The sequence below is a fragment of the Arvicanthis niloticus genome, chromosome 6 (genome assembly GCF_011762505.2).
Source record: "Arvicanthis niloticus isolate mArvNil1 chromosome 6, mArvNil1.pat.X, whole genome shotgun sequence".
Taxonomy (NCBI): domain Eukaryota; kingdom Metazoa; phylum Chordata; class Mammalia; order Rodentia; family Muridae; genus Arvicanthis; species Arvicanthis niloticus.
In genome coordinates this window covers 101,074,722-101,093,772 of record NC_047663.1, presented here as the reverse complement: position 1 = coordinate 101,093,772, position 19,051 = coordinate 101,074,722, and the positions used below count along the sequence as shown (strand labels likewise).

The 19,051-nt window shown below is 48.8% G+C and overlaps 1 protein-coding gene across 4 annotated transcripts in view; it reads right to left on the bottom strand.

The window, feature by feature from the left end:
* Positions 1-19,051, bottom strand: part of Snx29 (sorting nexin 29) — a 389,041-nt gene that overhangs the window by 10,041 nt on the left and 359,949 nt on the right. For all 4 annotated transcript variants that reach the window (XM_034506447.2, XM_076937433.1, XM_076937434.1 and 1 more), the window contains one exon: positions 9,302-9,441. In XM_034506447.2, coding sequence (XP_034362338.1) covers positions 9,302-9,441 — 140 coding nt within the window. The remainder of the gene's footprint in view (positions 1-9,301; positions 9,442-19,051) is intronic.

Sequence of the window (19,051 nt, the reverse complement as noted above, 5' to 3'; positions counted from 1 at the left end):
CACCTGTGCTGAGGGGTGACTGGCGATTACCTATAATGGCTCATTTCCTCCGGAGTTACCAGAGGGTGAGTGGAACCCACCTCATGGGTAGCTGAAGAAGTTCGAAGAACCAGTGACTATCTCAAGACCATTCCTGTGACATCACTTCCATATGTATGTTGGTGTAAAACTTGACCTCTTGGGTAAGAGTTAAGAGTCTAAGAAAAGCAAGCTACTAAAGGCAACCAGAATGTTCCATGACTCTCCCTTGTTAGCTCTTTCTAGCCGTGTCAGGACAGACCATCAGAACCCCTGGCTACCATCAACTTCTTTACCGCCTGGGCTTAGAGAGAGTTCTGCAGGAGGAATAGCCTGGACAGCTGGCTGACTTAGCTCACCAGATACAACCAGAGCCTGTCCCTTATTGTGGCTGACTTTGCCACTCGGGCTGGAGGTATGTCTGAAGGTCCCTCTGTGGAGCTTTGAGACATGTCTTACTCTGATGGAGTCGGTGACTCTGGCAGGGATGGCAAACCAGGCTGTGTGGGCAGTCTATACATGCCAGGAGGCTCAGCAGGGGCAGAATGCAATACCAGAGTATCCAGAGGTCCTCAAACAACCTGGCCCCAGTGCACGGTGTACTGGCCCCTTCCTCCCACATCACCCCTGCTCAACCTGTGAGTTTGTGTAGGCTGACTGACCCTCCCCCTTTGCCCTAGATGTGATACAAGGAGAATCATATGGGGCCCCACCAAGAGACCAGTCAACTCCAGGACCTCCTAACCTGCCATCTGAAGTGGGAGCAGTGCTTGGACTTAGGGCCACCAAGACCAAGGACTGATGTTTTCTGCACAGCAGTATCAAGGCAGGAGTAGGTATCTCCTTGGTAGCCTGGTGAGCTGACCACTCATGGTCACCCTAGACAGCACATTTCAAAGTTGGGAGGGAAGGCTGACCCACAGACAGAAAAGCTGTCACCAGGATGGGGTGGCACCATGGTGAAATGAGTCACCTCAGTGCTGTCACCACACCTCTGCTATTACAGGGGAGTTATTTCTTCTTTTTCTTTTCTTTTCTTTCTTTCTTTTTTTTTTTTTACTAACCCTAAATTGGATGGAGGGTATTGTGCCAAAAATAACCTAATCTGCTTCCCTTTCTCCAAGCTGGATTTTCTGAGGCTCCAATGTTTAAAAATAAAAGCCATGAAGTAGGGCATGCAATTGTAGTAATATCTATGCTGCCAACCTGTATCCTTTGGGGACTAAAGTGAAACTCTCAACACAGAAGCCAGGCTGTAACTGCAGTCAGCGGTGCCCTGCAAAGGCACACACTTGGTGGCATTTCTTTTAATACTCTCAAGCCTCTGAGGTCTTTGTGACTCTGAACCCCGTTTTACAGGCAAGAACACTGAGGCAAAGAGTGAGCCAGGTCACAAGACTCTGAAGGTCTAACATCTGGTCATGGGTCTGTGTGACCAAGTCTCGCTCTTTCTGCATTCAAGGGGCTGCAGTGTGACATGGCCAGAGCTCCACCACTGCAGTCTGTAGTGAACATGCTTGCTATGCCCCTGACATCCCAGAATGCCCCACATTCTCCACTCTGTCTCTACGGAGCTCAGGAATTCTGTGTACACCCCCACTAGTGATGCCAGCAGCTGTCACAATTGCAGCTCTGTGGTTCCTGTGCAGTTCAGCCTTAGTGTGCCAGTGCCAACACTGTCTACAGAAGGAGAGATGGAGGCACAAAGCCTGTAGAGGGGCAAGTCCACAATCACCGTGTTAGTGAGTAGGACATAGCCTCAGGCCAAACGCGGCCTAAAGCCCTCCATCTCCACAGATGCCACTACTGAACCCTTGAGAAGAAAAGGTGCCAAACGGCTATACCAAGTGACAACAGGATGGCTGCTTCACGTTGTATTTGTAGGTTCTCAACCTGCCTTCCCAGAGCAAGTGGGTAAAAAACATCTGCAGCCCTGCTGCAGCACGTCCTCAAGTGTGAACAAGAGGAACCCAGGCAGCTCTGCTCCTCTTCCCCAGGTAGCAGCCTACCACCACTCCTGAGCTACACAGCTCTGAGCTACACTGCTGGGCTGGTGGACCACAGGTCTTGATGTTCTAGAATCATTTAGCATACTCTGGGCATTCTGACATCCGGGGCCATGCTCCACAGTAATGCTAGATGCCAAGTTCCTCACTGCATCTTCCCCAGCCTCACTTTCCAGGCCTTTCTGAAACCTGCACTTCAAGTAAGCCCCAAAGAGCAGGCTGTGGTAGGACCTAGGACAGTGCCAGGCAGCTGCCCGTGGGCATCACTTGGAGGGACTGCAGCAGGCACAGCTTGTACCCAGGGAACTTCCCCAGGAAATGGAGAGCAGCCACATGCCCCCACCAGGCTTTATTCTGACTTGGGCAGGAGGACCCCTAATAGAAACCCTGAACATGGCAATGGTGAACTAGTATGAGAACCATAACAGCTTTCTGCAGCTCGTCCCCCGCTCCCCCCGTGTGCTCCCAGCTCCCACACCCCAGGTACACACTGCCTTATCATTCTCTCGCCTGGGGAAGTAACAGCAACACAAACACCAAAGGGAACAAGTGGATCTCAGTGACCCCTCGGGAAGCCCAGAAAAGCTCAGGGAATCCTGCAGGGTGAAGAACACATTGTTTTCAACACCTGCCTCATTCCTGACCATGGAGCCCTCAGGTCTGCAGATAGCTTTACAAGATCCAATAAGCCTACTCAAACCATTTCAACATGGCAACATGGCAACATGGCACCCTAGCCAAAGGGTCCTGTGTCTGTATACACTATCCACTACAGAGTGAGGGCTTCCCACATCTGCTAGTAGGGAAAGGCCATGCCCAAAAGCAAGCTGGCCTAATCCCTTGCCACATTCCGGCTTCCCCCATGTTGACCCTGATGGCTGACTCAGGACACTCTTACATTGATGGGGTGACAGGGATGCCACCCAGTTATGCCATGCCACTTGCTCTGTGGGACCTCTGCCAACTTGGCAGCCTAGGAGCTGACAGCTTTCTATTCTTGATGCTCGGAGACTGTGTGTTTCACAGCTTGTTCATACAAAGGAGAACTTTGGAAACGCTCCCCTCCAGCCCTGACAGTTTCTTCCCAGCTTCCTCTCTGCCTAGCTGGTGCTACATTCTACCCTGTCCCAGGGCCCGATGTTGGCCATTGCTGCTTTTTGTTCCTCCTTCTTTCTTTAGGCACCTCCACCACCTCGGTGACTCCCAATCACAGCTGTTCTCACTAGTGTCCTGGAAACCTGTATCCAGAAGGATGCTCCAAATCCCTAAGTGAGAGGAGTCTTCATGATTTCAATCCCAAAGTCAGATTTGAAGATTGCCCCAACAGGAACTTGTTCTTAGAATATCCTCTATGTTTTCCACTCACTATTACAGCACCTCACAGTGACCAGTGCAGTGAATAGGCAATACTAGCTTGGGCTGGTCTGACATAGCAACAGTCTAGAGAGGATTCCTCAGGCAGAGAGAACTCCAGCCAATACCAGCCACACTGCTGCAACCACACTGTGTGCCATGCCTACCTCCTAGGAGACAGTAAGCACACAGATTCACGCTGCTAGAGCATGCTTTCTTACAGCTTCTGTGATACATTTTATGCAGGTAAGCACACTAGTATTTACAGTATCTGCAAGCATATCTCTTTGTTTGCCACCTCACTCAGCATCTGCAGAGGTGGATGAGCAAACAGGGAGGACTGAAAACTGAGAGGAGGAAAGGAGAGAAACATGAACCACGCATCACCAGGGCTCAGGAGGGCTGGTACAAGGCTAACAACTTCGGGCATTGCCCAGTGCCTCCTGACTAGAGATCCAAGGACAGAGGCTGGCCCCTGCCATGGGTCAGACAGGAGCTACCTGGGTAGACAGTGGAGACTGGACTGCTGCAGAAGGACAGTCCAGCAAAGCAAGCCATGTGCCAAATGCCACCCAAATGCCAGCACAGTTACACTTACTTTCATTTAAACCCTCTCCACTTGGAGCCATGTAGCTTGTGCATCAGTGATGCCCTGAACAACTCTGAAGTAATGAGGACTGTGGAGCCTAGAGGGCTCTTGACGATCCACCACGCCGATCCAAGATACAAAGTTCTGAGTTGTACAAGTCAGTAACACCTTTTGAAGAAAAAAAAGCCTCCATGTGGGCTCAAGTGGGCCCTGGCAGAGCACACGGCAGCCCACTGCGACCTTGGGCTAAACTTAATTGCTCTCTGGGAGAACATGGCTCTTCTCATCTCAGCAGAAACTATATTTAACAACGTTTGGAGTAAAAGCGACAGTGGGTGGAGAAACACGGCCCACACTTCTGCTGAACCTCCACGTGGGGGTCTGTGCTGTGACCTACTTTATTCTGTCTCCCCCCATCTGTCCCTCCCAGGGGTATGGCAGCTTCCAAGGGATGAGTTACACTGCAAAGAAACATTTTAATGATAATATGTTAAGTGACAGCCTAGCAAACCACTGAAGTCATGTCATGTGCTGCCCGTTTCCTCAGAGAACTCTTGAAGTCAGGCTCGCTTCCTTAGGGGCACCACCTTTTCCCTAGGGGTCTGAGCAAACCTCTGCAGGTTTGCTCAGGATCCCAAGGTCCAATTCCTTGGGATCCACCTTTCTCAAAAGCACCAGGAGAGCACAGACATTGTGGGGCTCCCCAGTGGTCAGTGAGAGCTGCTATCTTTCTGCTCTCTATCTGGAGATGGGGGATCTCTAACACTCCCATGTGCCACACTGGCACAGAAGCCAAAATTGAAAAGAAATGCCCACTTCCCGTTGTCCTACTTTCAGCCTCAGCAGTGGGTGATGCAGGCTTTGTTGTCAAGGAAGGAAACGGGCCAAAAGTGGGCACACTCGACCTGCTGATTCCCTACTCTCAGATCTGTGGGGATATCAGGCTGCTCAAAAGCCATGCTATCCTCCCAAACACAATGACACTGACAACTGCAAAGTATATGTGGCAGCAGGCTCCATCTAACACCAGACCCAAGACTGCAAAACCCTGAGAACTTAAAGATACGCTCAGGAGGAAATTCGCCAGCCAGGTCTTCTCAGAAGCTCTGCTCAGCCTTGATCCCTGCTCCATCTCCAGGTGGTGCAGGCTATTGGAACAGGAAGAAAACTGAGTCTGGCTCACAGAACAGATGGACAGGCACACGGCACAAGCCAATACAGCAGCGTGGGGGACAGGGTATCTCAAGTCCGTGGAAGTCACCTACGTGGAAGGGCTCTTAGAAGAGTGGTCATGATCCAGGGCCATAGCTTTGAGTCTCTGCAGAGCTTGGCAGGCCCTGTGAGTGTGAGACTGTGAGCATGTGAAAAACCAGCCAGAGAAACATGCGTGTGGCAGGGACACTGGATTGGCATCTAAGAGACAAGAGGATCTGGGGGCACAGAGTCACCAGTGCCCAAAGCCGAGTGTTGTATGGTGGGGACAGGGCAAGATCAATCTTATGTTCAAGAGAAGCCTGGCATTTCAATGTCTTAATCTGATGCATTTAGTTGTTTTACAATGGCAACTGTTTCACCTAAAAACAGACGAGAAAACTCCACTGTCTGCTCACATTGAAAGCAGAAGGATTAGGTCTGTCCACAGGCTGTAAGTTTCCCAACTATGTCCCCAACCTAGGTGAGGGCACCATCCTGCCCAGGCTTCCCATATGCTGGGAGGGACCCTGAGATAATTCATGTCTCCTCTCTGACCTTTGTTTTTCTATGCTATAAAATAGTTCACATATGTAATCACATTGCTATAATCTTGTTACAAATCCTTGTGGGGTTGGTATTTTAATGGCACATTCACATAGTTCCACCAGTAAAACAAGCACAGCAGCCACCCAGTGAGAGCCTAGTGGATGGTGAGCTAAGGCAGGTGCAGCATGGGGCTGGCTCAGCTCACCATGGCACTGTCTTAGGAACTGCATCTGTGGACATTCACACACTAGACAGGACCTTTAAGATCCCAAGTCAGTGTCTGGAAAAAAAAAACAAGGAGCAAGCTGCAGAGGTTTATTAACATGATGCTTTAAGGGATTTATTTCTTTAGTTGACAAGTCTATATATGTGTATGTATGTGTATTTATGTGTGTCTATGTGCATATGTGCCTGCTTCTGTGTATCTGTGCATTTGTGTGCACACAATCTGTCTGTGTATGTCTGTGTAGTGTGTCTGTAAGTGTGTGTGAGACAGTGCATACACACACACACACACACATACATACATACATACACACACACACACACACATATGTGTGTGTGTGGTGTATATATGTAACTGGAACTCTCTCTCTCTCTCTCTCTCTCTCTCTCTCTCTCTCTCTCTGTGTGTGTGTGTGTAAGTGGCTCTCTCTCTTTCTCACTCTGTGTGTGTTAACTGGAACTCTGTATGTGTGTGTGTGTGTGTGTGTGTAAGTGGAACTCTCTCTCTCTCTCTCTCTCTCTCTCTCTCTCTCTCTGTGTGTGTGTGTGTGTGTGTGTGTGTGTAACTGGAACTCTGTGTGTGTGTGTGTGTGTGTGTGTGACTGGAACTCTCTGGCTAGGCTCTTCATTAAGGATGCTAGGCTCCTGGTCTTCTGTAAGCAACACAAAGATACACATTTTGGGGATCCCTGCCAACAGGTGCAAGACTTGGCTGCAGATCACCTCTCTGAACCCCAAAATGAGAACAACCTGTTAGCTTTCACCCTGCAGTCTCACCTACTCACAAGACAGGGAGAGGTAGCTTAATTTGCAATTTCAAAGAAATCCAACTCGATAAGGCTAGTCAGGGTTGACCAGAGTCTAGCCTAGTGTTTACTCAAAATTCCACTTCCCCAAATCTTCTGCGGAAATTCTTTTGTTCTTTAAACCCACAAAACTGGCCCCTGTGTTCTGTGTGCTAATCAAGAATAGACAATTTCTCTCTCTTCACTGATTGGCACTAACTGCTGGACCTGCAGTCCCTGCTGGACATGCTGACATACAGCTGTCACAATCCAGCAGCCCAGCATGTAGGAATGAATGCTGGTCTGCAATGGCTGGACTGCTGGAGCCAGCTGGGGACCCTGGTGTCCTTGGGGACCATCCTTCTCTCAGATTCCTTATCATCAGTCTTTCTGGACCTAGCCTGGAACTCCCTTATAAAGCTCAAACTGCTGGGGCTCAGAGGGAAAGGCTAATTCCCAACAGATACCCAGGCTGGAGCTGCCTGAGAGATGAGCTAGTGTTCTTCATGATGTGACGTGGCCTTCCCCAAGTGTGGACACCCAGGCCCTGGCACTACTAATAACTGGACAGTGGGAAAAATGTGGTGTCCCAACTTATCTCTTTTAAATAGGGGAAAGGCATTCAATACACAATGCATTAGACATGTCTTTTCACAAAACCTCAAGAGAACCAAAACCAGTGAGTGACCTTCTTAGCTACAACAAAAGGATCTTTGCAGAGAGTAGCTCTCTGTCTGTCTGTCTGTCTGTCTGGCCAAAACTCAACCTGGAAACTCTGGGCATATCCCACAGACAGAGTAGGAATCCACCCATTTCTGGTTATAGCATCGCTGTATGTGTGAACAGCCCAGGTACCTTTCTGCGCACTGTTTTAAAGAACCTCAGTGGAAGGACACTCTTAATTTTGTCCCAGCAAATTATATAGACTCAGACAAGAGATTCTCAAGCCCACCTGTGGGGATCCACAGGCCTTTCTCTGAGGCTTTTCACACCTGGGACTTCCACAAGGAGAGTGTAGTAGAAATAGTATCATTACCTTCCCACACCTGGAGACCATGAGAATCACAGGACTTCATGATCTTGGTCATCTTAACTCAAGGTCATAAATGCCCCACACAATGAAGACATTTGGAACAGAGGGACAAAGCCCTGCCTAGATACATCTTCCTAACAACAGCAACAGAGCTGTGGGTATACGGAACCAATAAGCAGAAGCATCATGTGATGTGGGACAAATGAAGAGGAAGCTGCTATCATCTTGGGGGCACAGATGCCAGGTCAGAAAGACAGCATTTTCTGTTACAATAACAGACAACTCTGAACTGTCTTTTTTTTTTTTTTTTTTTTTTTTTTTTTTTTTTTTTTTGGTAAGGGCATGACCTGAAAACCCCTTCTCCCTCTTCTTTATAAATTAATTTTTCTTTTTGCTTTTGTAAGATAGAAAAGGGTTTGAACTTAATTTTAAGGTGACTTATAGTGAACATGGAAATCACAGAAGTCTGTGGTGATAAGAATCAGGAGCTCTTTGTTGGGTCTACACACCAAGCATGTGTCAACAGCAAATGCTTCATCTTGGGAGCACTCAGCAACTGAACAAAGAAAGGCGTCTTTACTTTGACCTGGATCTACCAGTGTTGCAACCAGTTCAAAGTCACGTGCTCCCCAGCCTGATGACCTGAGCTGAACCCTTAGACCCACATGGTGGAGGGAGAAAAACAACTCCTGAAAGTTGTCCTCAGCCCTCCACACATGAGCTGTGGTACACAATACACATGCACACACAAGTAAAAGCATGTAATAAAAAAAAATTTAAACCCAGTCCTGAACCGGAGGACCATCATGGATGTTCATTCAGACAATAGGTTGGTAAGGTCCAGGGTGGAATTTGTGTTTCAGCACCACTGACAGTTCCCAGGCACCTCAGCTCCACAGCACCTGGGAACCTGCAGAGCCTCTGGCTCCTAACTTCTAACAGTGCAAAGGGAGCAGAGCTTTGTAGGGGTATATTTCCCCGCTATATTAAACTCGGTATTTTGGGAAGAGCTAATATGGGAGGAGTAAGGAGAAGGAAGGGGAGGAGCTAGGAGAAAGGAAGAAGAGAAAGAGGGAAAAATGGCGGTGGATGTATGCGTGTCTCCAGCAGTCTAAGGTAGTTGTAATAGTTAGGTTAGATATTGGGTAACACCTCTAATTGTGTGGGCTTCTTGTTATTTGACCATTACCAAATATATAAAGCTATTGGATAATCTTTACCCATTAGAGTCTCATTTCTATCAGGTACCATGTGGATGGTGGGATGGTCTGGGCTCAGCCCAGCCTTATGGAGACAGTGTGGAAGATTGGTGGAGCCATCTCTCACGCTGGCGTCTCGTGGGTGTCAGGACCAGTGTTTCTGGCTGGCCATTTCTAGCTGTGGTGTGCCCGTGGCCTCTGGCTGCTTCCAGCTGTGGAGTGCTTGGCTTCAGGCCACGGAGCATGGTGGCTTGAGCTAGGCAGAACAGCCACCACTTAGATGGTTGGCCCACACAGCCCCGTTTATTAAATATTAACAGTAACAGAGCTTAGTGTCCAGGACAGGTACTCACACAAAGAAGGGCACCAGCTGTACCAGGGTCTCCTTCTTGGGGCTGGCAGCAAACTCAGGCACCATCTGGATGACCTTGTTCATGACACTGCGTAGGTAACTCTGGAGTTGCTTTCGTCGCTCTTCCACAAACTTGGCATCCTAGGAACACAGGTAAAAGGTGTTCACTCAGTATACTTGCTTCCTAAGCTCAGAGAGGATCTTGTCCAACATGTACCCATCAGGTGACACTGGCAGGGGGGCTGCAGTAGAGAGTGGTATGCTGGCTTGCTATGTGCAAGGCTCTGTTCCATCTCTGTCCATCACTGCCCAAGGAGGAATAAGCATCAATCAAAGTACTAGCCAAGGGGCACACCTATGCACAAACTGTCTGCATGACTTCACATGTGCTATGGGAAAGATGCCTGGCACAGTATTTTTATTAAACATAGGAAAGGTGTCCCAATACCTGTATACAGTGTGCTTCCAAAACTGACTGAGTGAGTGAATGAGTCACCAGGTGTGGTTGTCATTTCTTGGATACCACAATAGTCCAAGTACAGTATCAGAGACCAGAGACAGAGCAGTAAAGACAAATGGAGCTCACAAAGACAGCATAAATTCATCTAGTAACCACACAGGCACACAAGGCTGTTACCACACTGCTGTCCTCTGGAGTGCATGCTTAATTTATCCTTACAAACTGTCACTGATTATAAAAGGTCCAACATGTGGCTAAAGCTGTGTGGCACAGCCCTGAAGGTGGGCACAGTGTTCAAGTCACAGTCACACCCTGGCTGTGCACTGGGGGTTCAAAGGCTCCACACTCCTCACTCAGGCTTACTCCTTCCTATGTCTGTCTGGCCTTTGCAGGCAGGGCAAGCTCCCCAGACGGCAGCCTGCACCATTGCACCTCTGCTTGGAACTGTGTGATGATCAGATACCTCCCCTTTATATTCCCTACCTACCTCTACTCCTGCCCAGGTGGGTCCTGGCTTATGACAAAGAAATGTGGGCAGTATGGATGCCAGCAGATACCTTTCTGGGCAAGTAGTGGCTTGGTGTGGAGAGAAGGCTGAGGAGGCAGGAACTCGTAGCCTGCCTGGTGGATCACACACAGCAACTGTGGCACGTGTTGCTTACAGCAGAGGTCCACCATTGCACTGGACCACAGAGTGAGGATTCTTCTCTGCTCCCCCTGAGCCAGAAGAGCCCGTTTCGTCAGGGGCTTAGGTATACTCTGCCCACTGGGGCCTTGTATTGGATGGTACCTGGACAAGCCTCCTAGTGCTCTGTTCGCCAGCAGAGAACTCACTCCTGAACAGCCTGGGATAAGCATGAGTAAACAGGATACCCGGTGACAGAAGACTGGCTTATTTTCCTAAGCCTATCCCTCATAGAAAATAGGGCTCTGTAGTACTGAACACACTTAGTTACAGATATTACTGTGTTTTTTCTGAGACTTCAGTTTTACAGTGCCATGTGTGTGCTCTGGGAAGGCTCCTCCAGGAACTGTGTGGGAAGAAGAACCGGGGAGAATCTACTAGCAGGGCTTCCCTTGGGCTACCACAAAGGCAGCAAGGTCTTCTGGTCCATGAGTTGCCTCAGTGTGCAACCCTAGTGCTGTGGGCTGGAGGGCCATAGCCAGCACTGCCCCAGGCCTAAATCTCCACAGCCTGAAGGGATCAAGACAGAAAGGATCTTCCAGCAGAAGCCAGAGCCACTTGACCTGTGCTCACTGGGTCTGGATGCTAACTCTGCTCCTTACTCTCCACATTAGGCGATTAGATGTTCCTGAGAGGGGTGATGGGTCAGGTGAGGGTGAATGGACCTCCTCAGGCCTGGGTTTTAATTTGCATGAAAAACCCCTAAGGCAAGCCTTGAAAGGCTCTGCAGCAAGATGAGACAGGAGCCCTGGAAGGGACTGCGGAGACTTGTGGGCTTGGATAGGATACTCAACACTATAGCCACAAGAATCAGAGATGGTCCTTTCTGTGCACAAGTAGCTTTGCTGAACCACAGAGCTAAGGAAAGTAAGTGCCCCAAAGGGAGGCAGAGGACACCCCCATCCGTCAGATACCACCTGCGAAATGCTTTCATCCAGGTCCTATAGTGACCTGGTAGATGGGGGTCTCACCTGGAGGAACTCCCAGTGCTTTCCTAGCACTCATTCATCTTGAGAGCCAGTACCTGGGAACCCACACTGTCTTGATTAAAAATAAATCCAACTGAGTGGCAACCATTGTCTAACTGCTTTCTCTCAAGTATGTGGGGGGGGGGGGGGCATGAATACATGCATGTGGAGACTAGAAGACTAGGGAAAATCTTGGGTGTCACCCCTCCAGACATACTGTCTACCTTGCTTTTGTGCCAGAGCTTTTTACCTATGGCTTACTGAGTAGGCTGTCCAGGGAGTCTCAAGGATCCTCCTTGCTCTGCCGCCCTAGTGATGGGTTTACAAGCTTATGCCATCATACCCAGCTTTTTTCCTTTTTAAATGAAGTGTGTTAAGATAGTTTTCTTTTATCTGATATTACTTTACAGAATGGACTAGCTAGCTCCCCAGCTCCTGACAAACAGTTTAAACCCAAGCTGTCCAGAATGAGCTTCTCAAGTCTTCCCTGTGCCCATGTTCCCCACAAGCTGTCTCATGACAAGACCACCAAGGCTGCTGACAGGTCTGGATGAAGAGAAGTAGCTCAAGGACCTAAACTAGGCAGCAGGTAGGCAGGGACTCATGTCTTCAAGGAGCAATTTCAGACCCCTCAGCTCAGGAGACAATCCTCAACCTTCACTGGAAAACCCTTTTGGTGTTCTCTCACTGACAGGCCCCTGCATTCAGTTCACAGACCTTTCTGTGAGGACAGAGGGATGCAGATCACCTCAGTATCAAGGTAGACTGTCTGACCTTTGACTTAGACCCATGGGCTGCTACCAACAGTTCTTGCTCTGGCCCTCAGCCTGCATATATATGCACACACACACACACACACAGTCATGGGAGAGTGCATATCTGCAACTTGGGAAGGCCATGCAGTCCTCTCTGTAAACACTGATGCCTTTACTCTATTACGAAAGTGTCTCAGGTATCCCCAGTGACTCTTATCTAATGAAACACCGCTTCCTCATTTTGGCCCTTTCTCCATGCATTGCTGAGGAATTAAAGCCAGGGCCTCATGCATGCTTGCAAAGTGCTCTACCTCTGAGCTACATCCCTAGCCCATGCTAACAGAGCCAGAGCTGGAGGTGCTGGTGTATTCCTATAATTTCAGCATTTGGGAGGTGAAAGCAGAAGAATCAGGAGTTCAAGGCTAGCCTCAGCTATGCAGCAAGTTTAAGGAATACCTGTTCTATATGAGACTCTATATCAAAAACAGGACAATAAAATAAATAATGAACAATTACAGCCACTTGATACTTCATTCTTAAATACTTAGCATATAATTATAGAAAATTAGGACATGCTTCTATGTAACCAAACATCATTATTACCTCCAACAAAGAGAACGTTCATGCGCTGGTATTATGGTGAAGTCTGCATTTTCAAAGGAGCCTGCTGTTTCTGGAGGCTTTTCGTGGTTCTGATTTTGTTTTTGAGACAGGCTCACATTTTATAAGTCAGGTTGTCCTTAAACTTGTGATCCTTCTGCCTCAGCCTAGAATCTTAGTGCTCAGGTCATGGGTGACTACTATCACAATGAGAATGGAGGTGTCAAACCAGAACCTCAGAAATCAGAACCTTTCCCAAAGGTTGAGGGGCCATGTGGACAGGTAAGGTCAGCCCTTCCTGTGAAGAAGTCAGTCCCCACCGTTTTTACCACATGTGCTGTCAGGAGTCCACAGACAAGGTTTGACCCACAGGCTGTTTTGTGTGGACTGAGCAGTGTTTGAAAAGATTAAAGCAGGAGAGTTCTTAAAAACCCAGATCCCTGGCTTCCCTTTCAGACCCAGCAGCCCTGTTGCCTTATCTTCACAATGCTTGCTGGCCATTCGCTTGCCTTCCTTCATTGGTGCCTCCCCTGCCCAATCCCACTGCATATCTGACACAGGCTGAGCTCTGTCTAGTTCACCTTGCATCATAAGATCATGATGCCTGAGTAAAACGAGAACCTTGAAAACCTGCTGGGTGAAATAACAAACAAGGCAAGACTGTTGGCCAGAGAGAGTTGTGTGGAGGCCATGGTCCACAACCAGGTGAGAGGACACACAGACCCAAGAAGGACAGGGTGAAGAAGGCCAAGCTAGTGTGAAAACAAGTCCTTGGTTCTGAGGACTGCTAGACAGGAGGGCAGAAGGCAAAAGACCAGTATGTCAGTGAGCTGGTCTGTGGGAGCCTATGTGTCATCCAGGGTACCTGAGGTGGTATCACAGGCACATAGAGCCAGCCCTTAAAAGCCCAAGAATGTGGTTATTCTTGTGCTCCTAGGCTGACAGCCAACATGCAGATTAGAAATGATGGGGCTGGGTGTGAGCCCAGCACGTAACCTGCCAGACACCTCTGCTGCCCTCTTAATGAGTTGGTGTTGCCCATGGATCTGCTGCTGTTTGTAGTTGTCTGTGTCTGAATTCCACCACCAGTTATGGGTGGGACTGATCACTGAGTAAGCAGGGCACACAGGAATGTTTTAATGGGAGTATTTATTCCTTCTAAAAAGGCCCATTTTACTTCAAGCTTCAGAAAAGGATAGCATTAAATTAGGCATCGCTCTAAATGAGGGTAGATGTTAAGATAGGCAGCGCTCAGAATGCATGCTTGGGGTCCACCCAGCTCAGGGTAGTTTCTGACATGGCTCTTCTGCAGGAAAAGCTCCACCCTGCAGCAGTGCCTTCCCAGAGAAAAATCACTGTGCTTCCCAGTGCTCCCTCACACTCTTACCAGGCATGACCTGGAATCTCCCCAGAATAATAGGTCCAGTCTGGCTGCAGCAGCAGACAGGCTACTCCCTGCTGAGAGGCAGCAGCTTCAAAGTCAGCAGATCTAAAACAGGTCACTGATCAGAGGATTGATTTACAAACCTTAAAGACGCCTGAGTTGACCTCCTGTGCTCACTCCAGTGCCCACACCATGGTGAACACTGGCAGTATCTCACCTAGCCATCTCTGCCTTCTGAGCACAAAGGAAGCCCAAAACCACCCAGCATGTCAAACATTAGACCAGAGGCACAGGCAGGCAGATTGTGGCCAACACAAGGTGACAGGAATGGTCTCATGAGAAGGGCTAGCTTTGAGGCCCTGAATCCTGGGGAGAAGGCCCATTCTTACAGTGGGACTATGTGTTGCCAGTGTTATATACCACGCCCAGAGTTAACCTCTAGAGAATTTGGTGTTGAGGTTTGAGACCAGCTTCAGAAGGCCACAGCCCTCATTACAACTCTCTTGAACATATGTGCGAAGATATTACTTAAAGACAGTGAGCTGAGCACTAGCCTGGCTGGGATTGGACAGAATCCTTTCCACAGAGGAGTGTCCCCATCTCACAGGAAGAGGCCAGAGACAAGCAAACCCACATTCTTCCAGCCAGCCTTTATGGAGTTGGAATTTGAACCAAGTCCTCAAAGACTCCTAAAAGAGAGGTCAGGGATTTACTAGAGACCTTCAGCCTGTTGCACCACATCCTGGGATATGGCTTCTCACATCACACACACAGAGACTGGTGGCTAGACTGGGAGTACCCTGGTTGGGTTCTGATGGATGGTTGCTGGTAAATGTTGCCTGGGATAGAAAGAAAAAGGGAAGATTTGAGATAACACCATATACCCCCAAATCATCTCCATATAACCTTTGAGGGGAAAGCCAGAGGCCTGGTGTCTGGACAGATGCTCCACCCCAGACCCACTATTCTTCTCAGATTCAGAGATGTTAGATTGGAGCCCTGGGGCTGGGCAGCAGAGGGACAGAACAGTCAGTAAAGAGTTTGGACATGCAAAGCAGCACTCCCAAAGGATCATGTGCTAACCATGAGAATCAACAGTTACAGACAGAATGGAAAACACGCCTGCTCCAGGCTGGGCACCAGGAATCCAACTGCATGGGAGCTACACTCACCCTGTGTCACACTTCCTACAGTGATGCTAACAACTGCAGCGTGGCCTCCACTGGGAGCTACTCTGTGCCCAGCACTACTCAGCAGGTGACCGTTATCTCAACACACCCTTACAGCAGCTTTGTGAAGCTTTTTCCCCTTATTGCAGAGGAAGACACGGAGGCTCAGGGGATCAAGTGTTTCCTCCAAGTTACACAGCTGAGAGCCTTGAGAACCAATGTCCTGACACCAGAGTAGACCTGCAGCTCTGAGAAGAACAGAAATAAGAAACCGCCTGTCCCCATGGTTCATGGAGAGTGAAACACATGCTCCAGTTCAAACACTATCACCTTGGCCGGAGGAAGGAGAGTCACAGAGGTTCTGGAAGCTTGGTTTGCTCAGGGCAAGTCTGTCTGCCAACAGGCAGAAGCCAGTGTGCAACATCTCTTGCACCTTCCCACTCTCCTTCAGGAATGGTCACGGGCTGAACGCCGTGGGGCCACAGTTGAACCACAGGAAAACATAATTAAAGAGGAAGCCTGCCTTGGTTGCTGAGGACCAGGGTGGGTATCCTTAAACTTGCTTTCTCTTAAGTACCTGAGATTCCCCTCTGTTTTTGCTGAACTTAAGAGTCCAAGATACCTCTAGTAAATGGCTCTTTTGGTCCTGTTGAGAGTTTTTGCATCACACCATATGTACACCGTGATGGTTTGAATAAGAATGGCCCCCTAGGTTCGTATGTATGGATGCTTAGGGAGTGGCACTATGTGAAAGGATTAGTTGTGACCTAGTTAGAGGAAGTGTGTCACTAGGGGTGGGTTTTGAGGTTCTAAAAGCCCAAGCTAGGCCTCTTCCTACTGCCCCTGGATCTGGATGTAGGACTCTAGCTCCTTCCCCAGCACCATGTCTGTCAGTGTGCTGACATGTTTCCTGCAATGGTGATAACGGACTAAGACTCTGAAATTGTAATCCAGCTCCAATTAAATGCTTTTCTTTAGAGGAGCTGCTGTAGTCACTCTGTCTCTTCACAGCAACAGAACCTTGACTAAAACACAGACACACACACAGACACACAGACACACAAACACACACACACACACACACACACACACACACACACACATTTATCTACTTATTTAATAGTAGTCACTTTCTTATCACAAAGTCAGGGCTCTGATCCAGGTCCTCACATGCTATGCAAACCCTCTACCCCCAATCTCCACCCCCAACCCAAGAGCCTCCAGTTCAACAGACAGACAGCCTTTTCACTCTAACTCCTGCTGGCCCAGCACTCACTCTCCCCACCATGATGCTGCTGAAGCAACATCATAATCCCTTAACCAGCTTGCACTTCCTGTGTTCAGCCCATACTACCAGAAGAAGGCATACCTGCTCCTGGAATGGGCCGGGCACACATGTCAGGCCCAGGTGTTGGAGCATCCATAATCTGCCCATGGTGATCACCCCAGTTATGGGCTCTTGTGTTGTAGAGATATTTCATCTCAATCCAGGGTTTTTAGCCGGCCTTTAACCATTTAGTGACCCTGCGGTCTGCAGTAGGGACACTGTCAGGGCACGGCATGGCCATAGCAGAGCCCATCAGCCCTGCTTCAGAGTGATGATTTTTAAGTCATGGAACAGCTATGCAGGAACAAACGGGTTCCTATTGAACCTGTTCCCTGGAGCCATGACACAGCACTTACAAGGGCCTTTGTGAGGATTCAGTAATCCCATAGTCTACTGGAGGGTCTCATGTCCACAGCAACTGCAAATTCACAAACTTAAGGATATGTCAAGAAGTAGCTGCAGCTGCTCTGGGACCTGACAAATGCCTGTGACTTCCAGTGGTGACTGAGTCCCAGGAGCCACAGCTACTGATAAGTCTCACTACACAAGTCCTTGAGTAAAGTTCACTATATCCAGAGAGTAACTGCTTTGATTTGAATGCAAAAATGTCCCTCACAGGCTCCTGTATCTAGACCCCTGGCTCCCAACTGCTGTTTGTAGAAACTTTCGGAGGTGGGATCCAACTGGAGGAAGTAGATCACTGGGTCAGGTCCTTGGGGTTTTATATGTTACATACCCTGCCTATTTCATGTCTTGCCCTCTTCTCTGTGGTCTGCTATGATGGTCAAGCCTCCTTCACATGGAGTATTCACATGGCTGAGGCCCAGTGACCCATGTGCCATGATGAGGCCATTGACCCACATGCCCTGATGAACCCTCCTCCTTCAGTTATTGATCCCGTCAGTGACGTGGTTTAGGCAGGACTAACTCAGGAACTCGACTTGGCTGATCTCCGCTCACGCCTGAGTCTGGCATGGCACAGGACTCCAGCATGAAGCTATCCCCAAACCAGCCCTGTTTGTGGTGCTTCGCTGATGAAAAACAAGTCAGGAAGGCAGGTCGTGTTTACTCGAGAAGGATCCTGACTGACAAGAAAGCCAACTTAGGCAGAGCAAGAAACTATCAGACAGTAGGCAGAAGTCAGTGCGTACCCAAAAGACTGCCCTGGACTTTTAGATCCAGCCGTTCCTGAAGTCAGACTCTGTTACACAAGCCAGTAAATTCTGGTTGTGTCGCTGTGGCTGCCCATGAGATGCTGTCTTTAAATAAGCAAACGAAACTTAGATGGAAAAAGAAATCATTCTTTCCAAGAAGCCAGCCCTGAACCTCCAGGATAACAAAATTCAAAAGCTGTTTCATCAGGCTGCAGTCTGTGAAAGCAGCAAGGCAGACAGGCTCACGCCGGGGCAGGACCCACTGCACTAGGCACAGGCCAATGGCTGCCACAGAAAATGTATGTGCAAGAGGAAGCCCTGCTTGTTTGCTCTGTCCCCTCAGCTGTCACTATAGTTTCCACAGCCATCACTGTCATAGCCCTTACTGTGAGACACAAGGCAGATCTCAGATGGAAATGTGGCCTCTGGGTCACCAGCTGACAAGCTCTGCCCTGGAGCTATGTCCACAGCACTGGTCTAGGTCTCACATGGAGACCAACACCACCAGTGTGAGTCTGATGTTCCTGAGAGCCCTCAGTGCCACCAGGTTCTCCCTGCCTTCTAAGTCCCCTTCCAGCCTTCAAGGGCTCTTGCTAGCTTGCTCTGGCATGTGTTCCTAGGTCTTCTGCATACTGACCCCATTGTCCACCTAGAAGTGACACCTCTAAACTGTAAATGTTATAATTATCATCATCATCATCATCATCATCATCCTTTGCTGACGTTTTGGTGCCTCTCTCCTGGTACACAGGTAGCCACGTTTATAGAAACAAACCACTAAACATGGAGTCATATCAAAGCTACTAGAAGAAAAAGGAGCCAAGAGAGCTATATTCAAGGGGTGAGCTCTATGAGCAGGGAGGACTCAAGGTGAACCTGACAGAGAGAGGCCCACTACAGGAGTCAGGCAAAATACAAAAACTGTGCATGCAAAGGTCCTGAGGCAAAAAAGGGATTGAGGACTCAAGGTCTAAAGGGGAGACAGATGTTATCCTTCGAGCTGTGGAGCTGTGGTAGCACGTGGGCAAAGCCTATGCTTTGTGAGTAGAGCCTGTGCATAGTTAGCAACAAAGAGCTAACGTTCTTAGAACAGTCCTGCTAATGTGAACAGGAGTCTGTTTATTTCCTGCTAATAGGAAGAAAACTGCCTGGTTCGTGGGGAAAGCCATGAGCCAGATCAAAGGCTCCTCTGTGACTCAAAACAGGTCCATTTCCAGCAGCTTTATGAGGATCAGGCACTTGGCTCAAA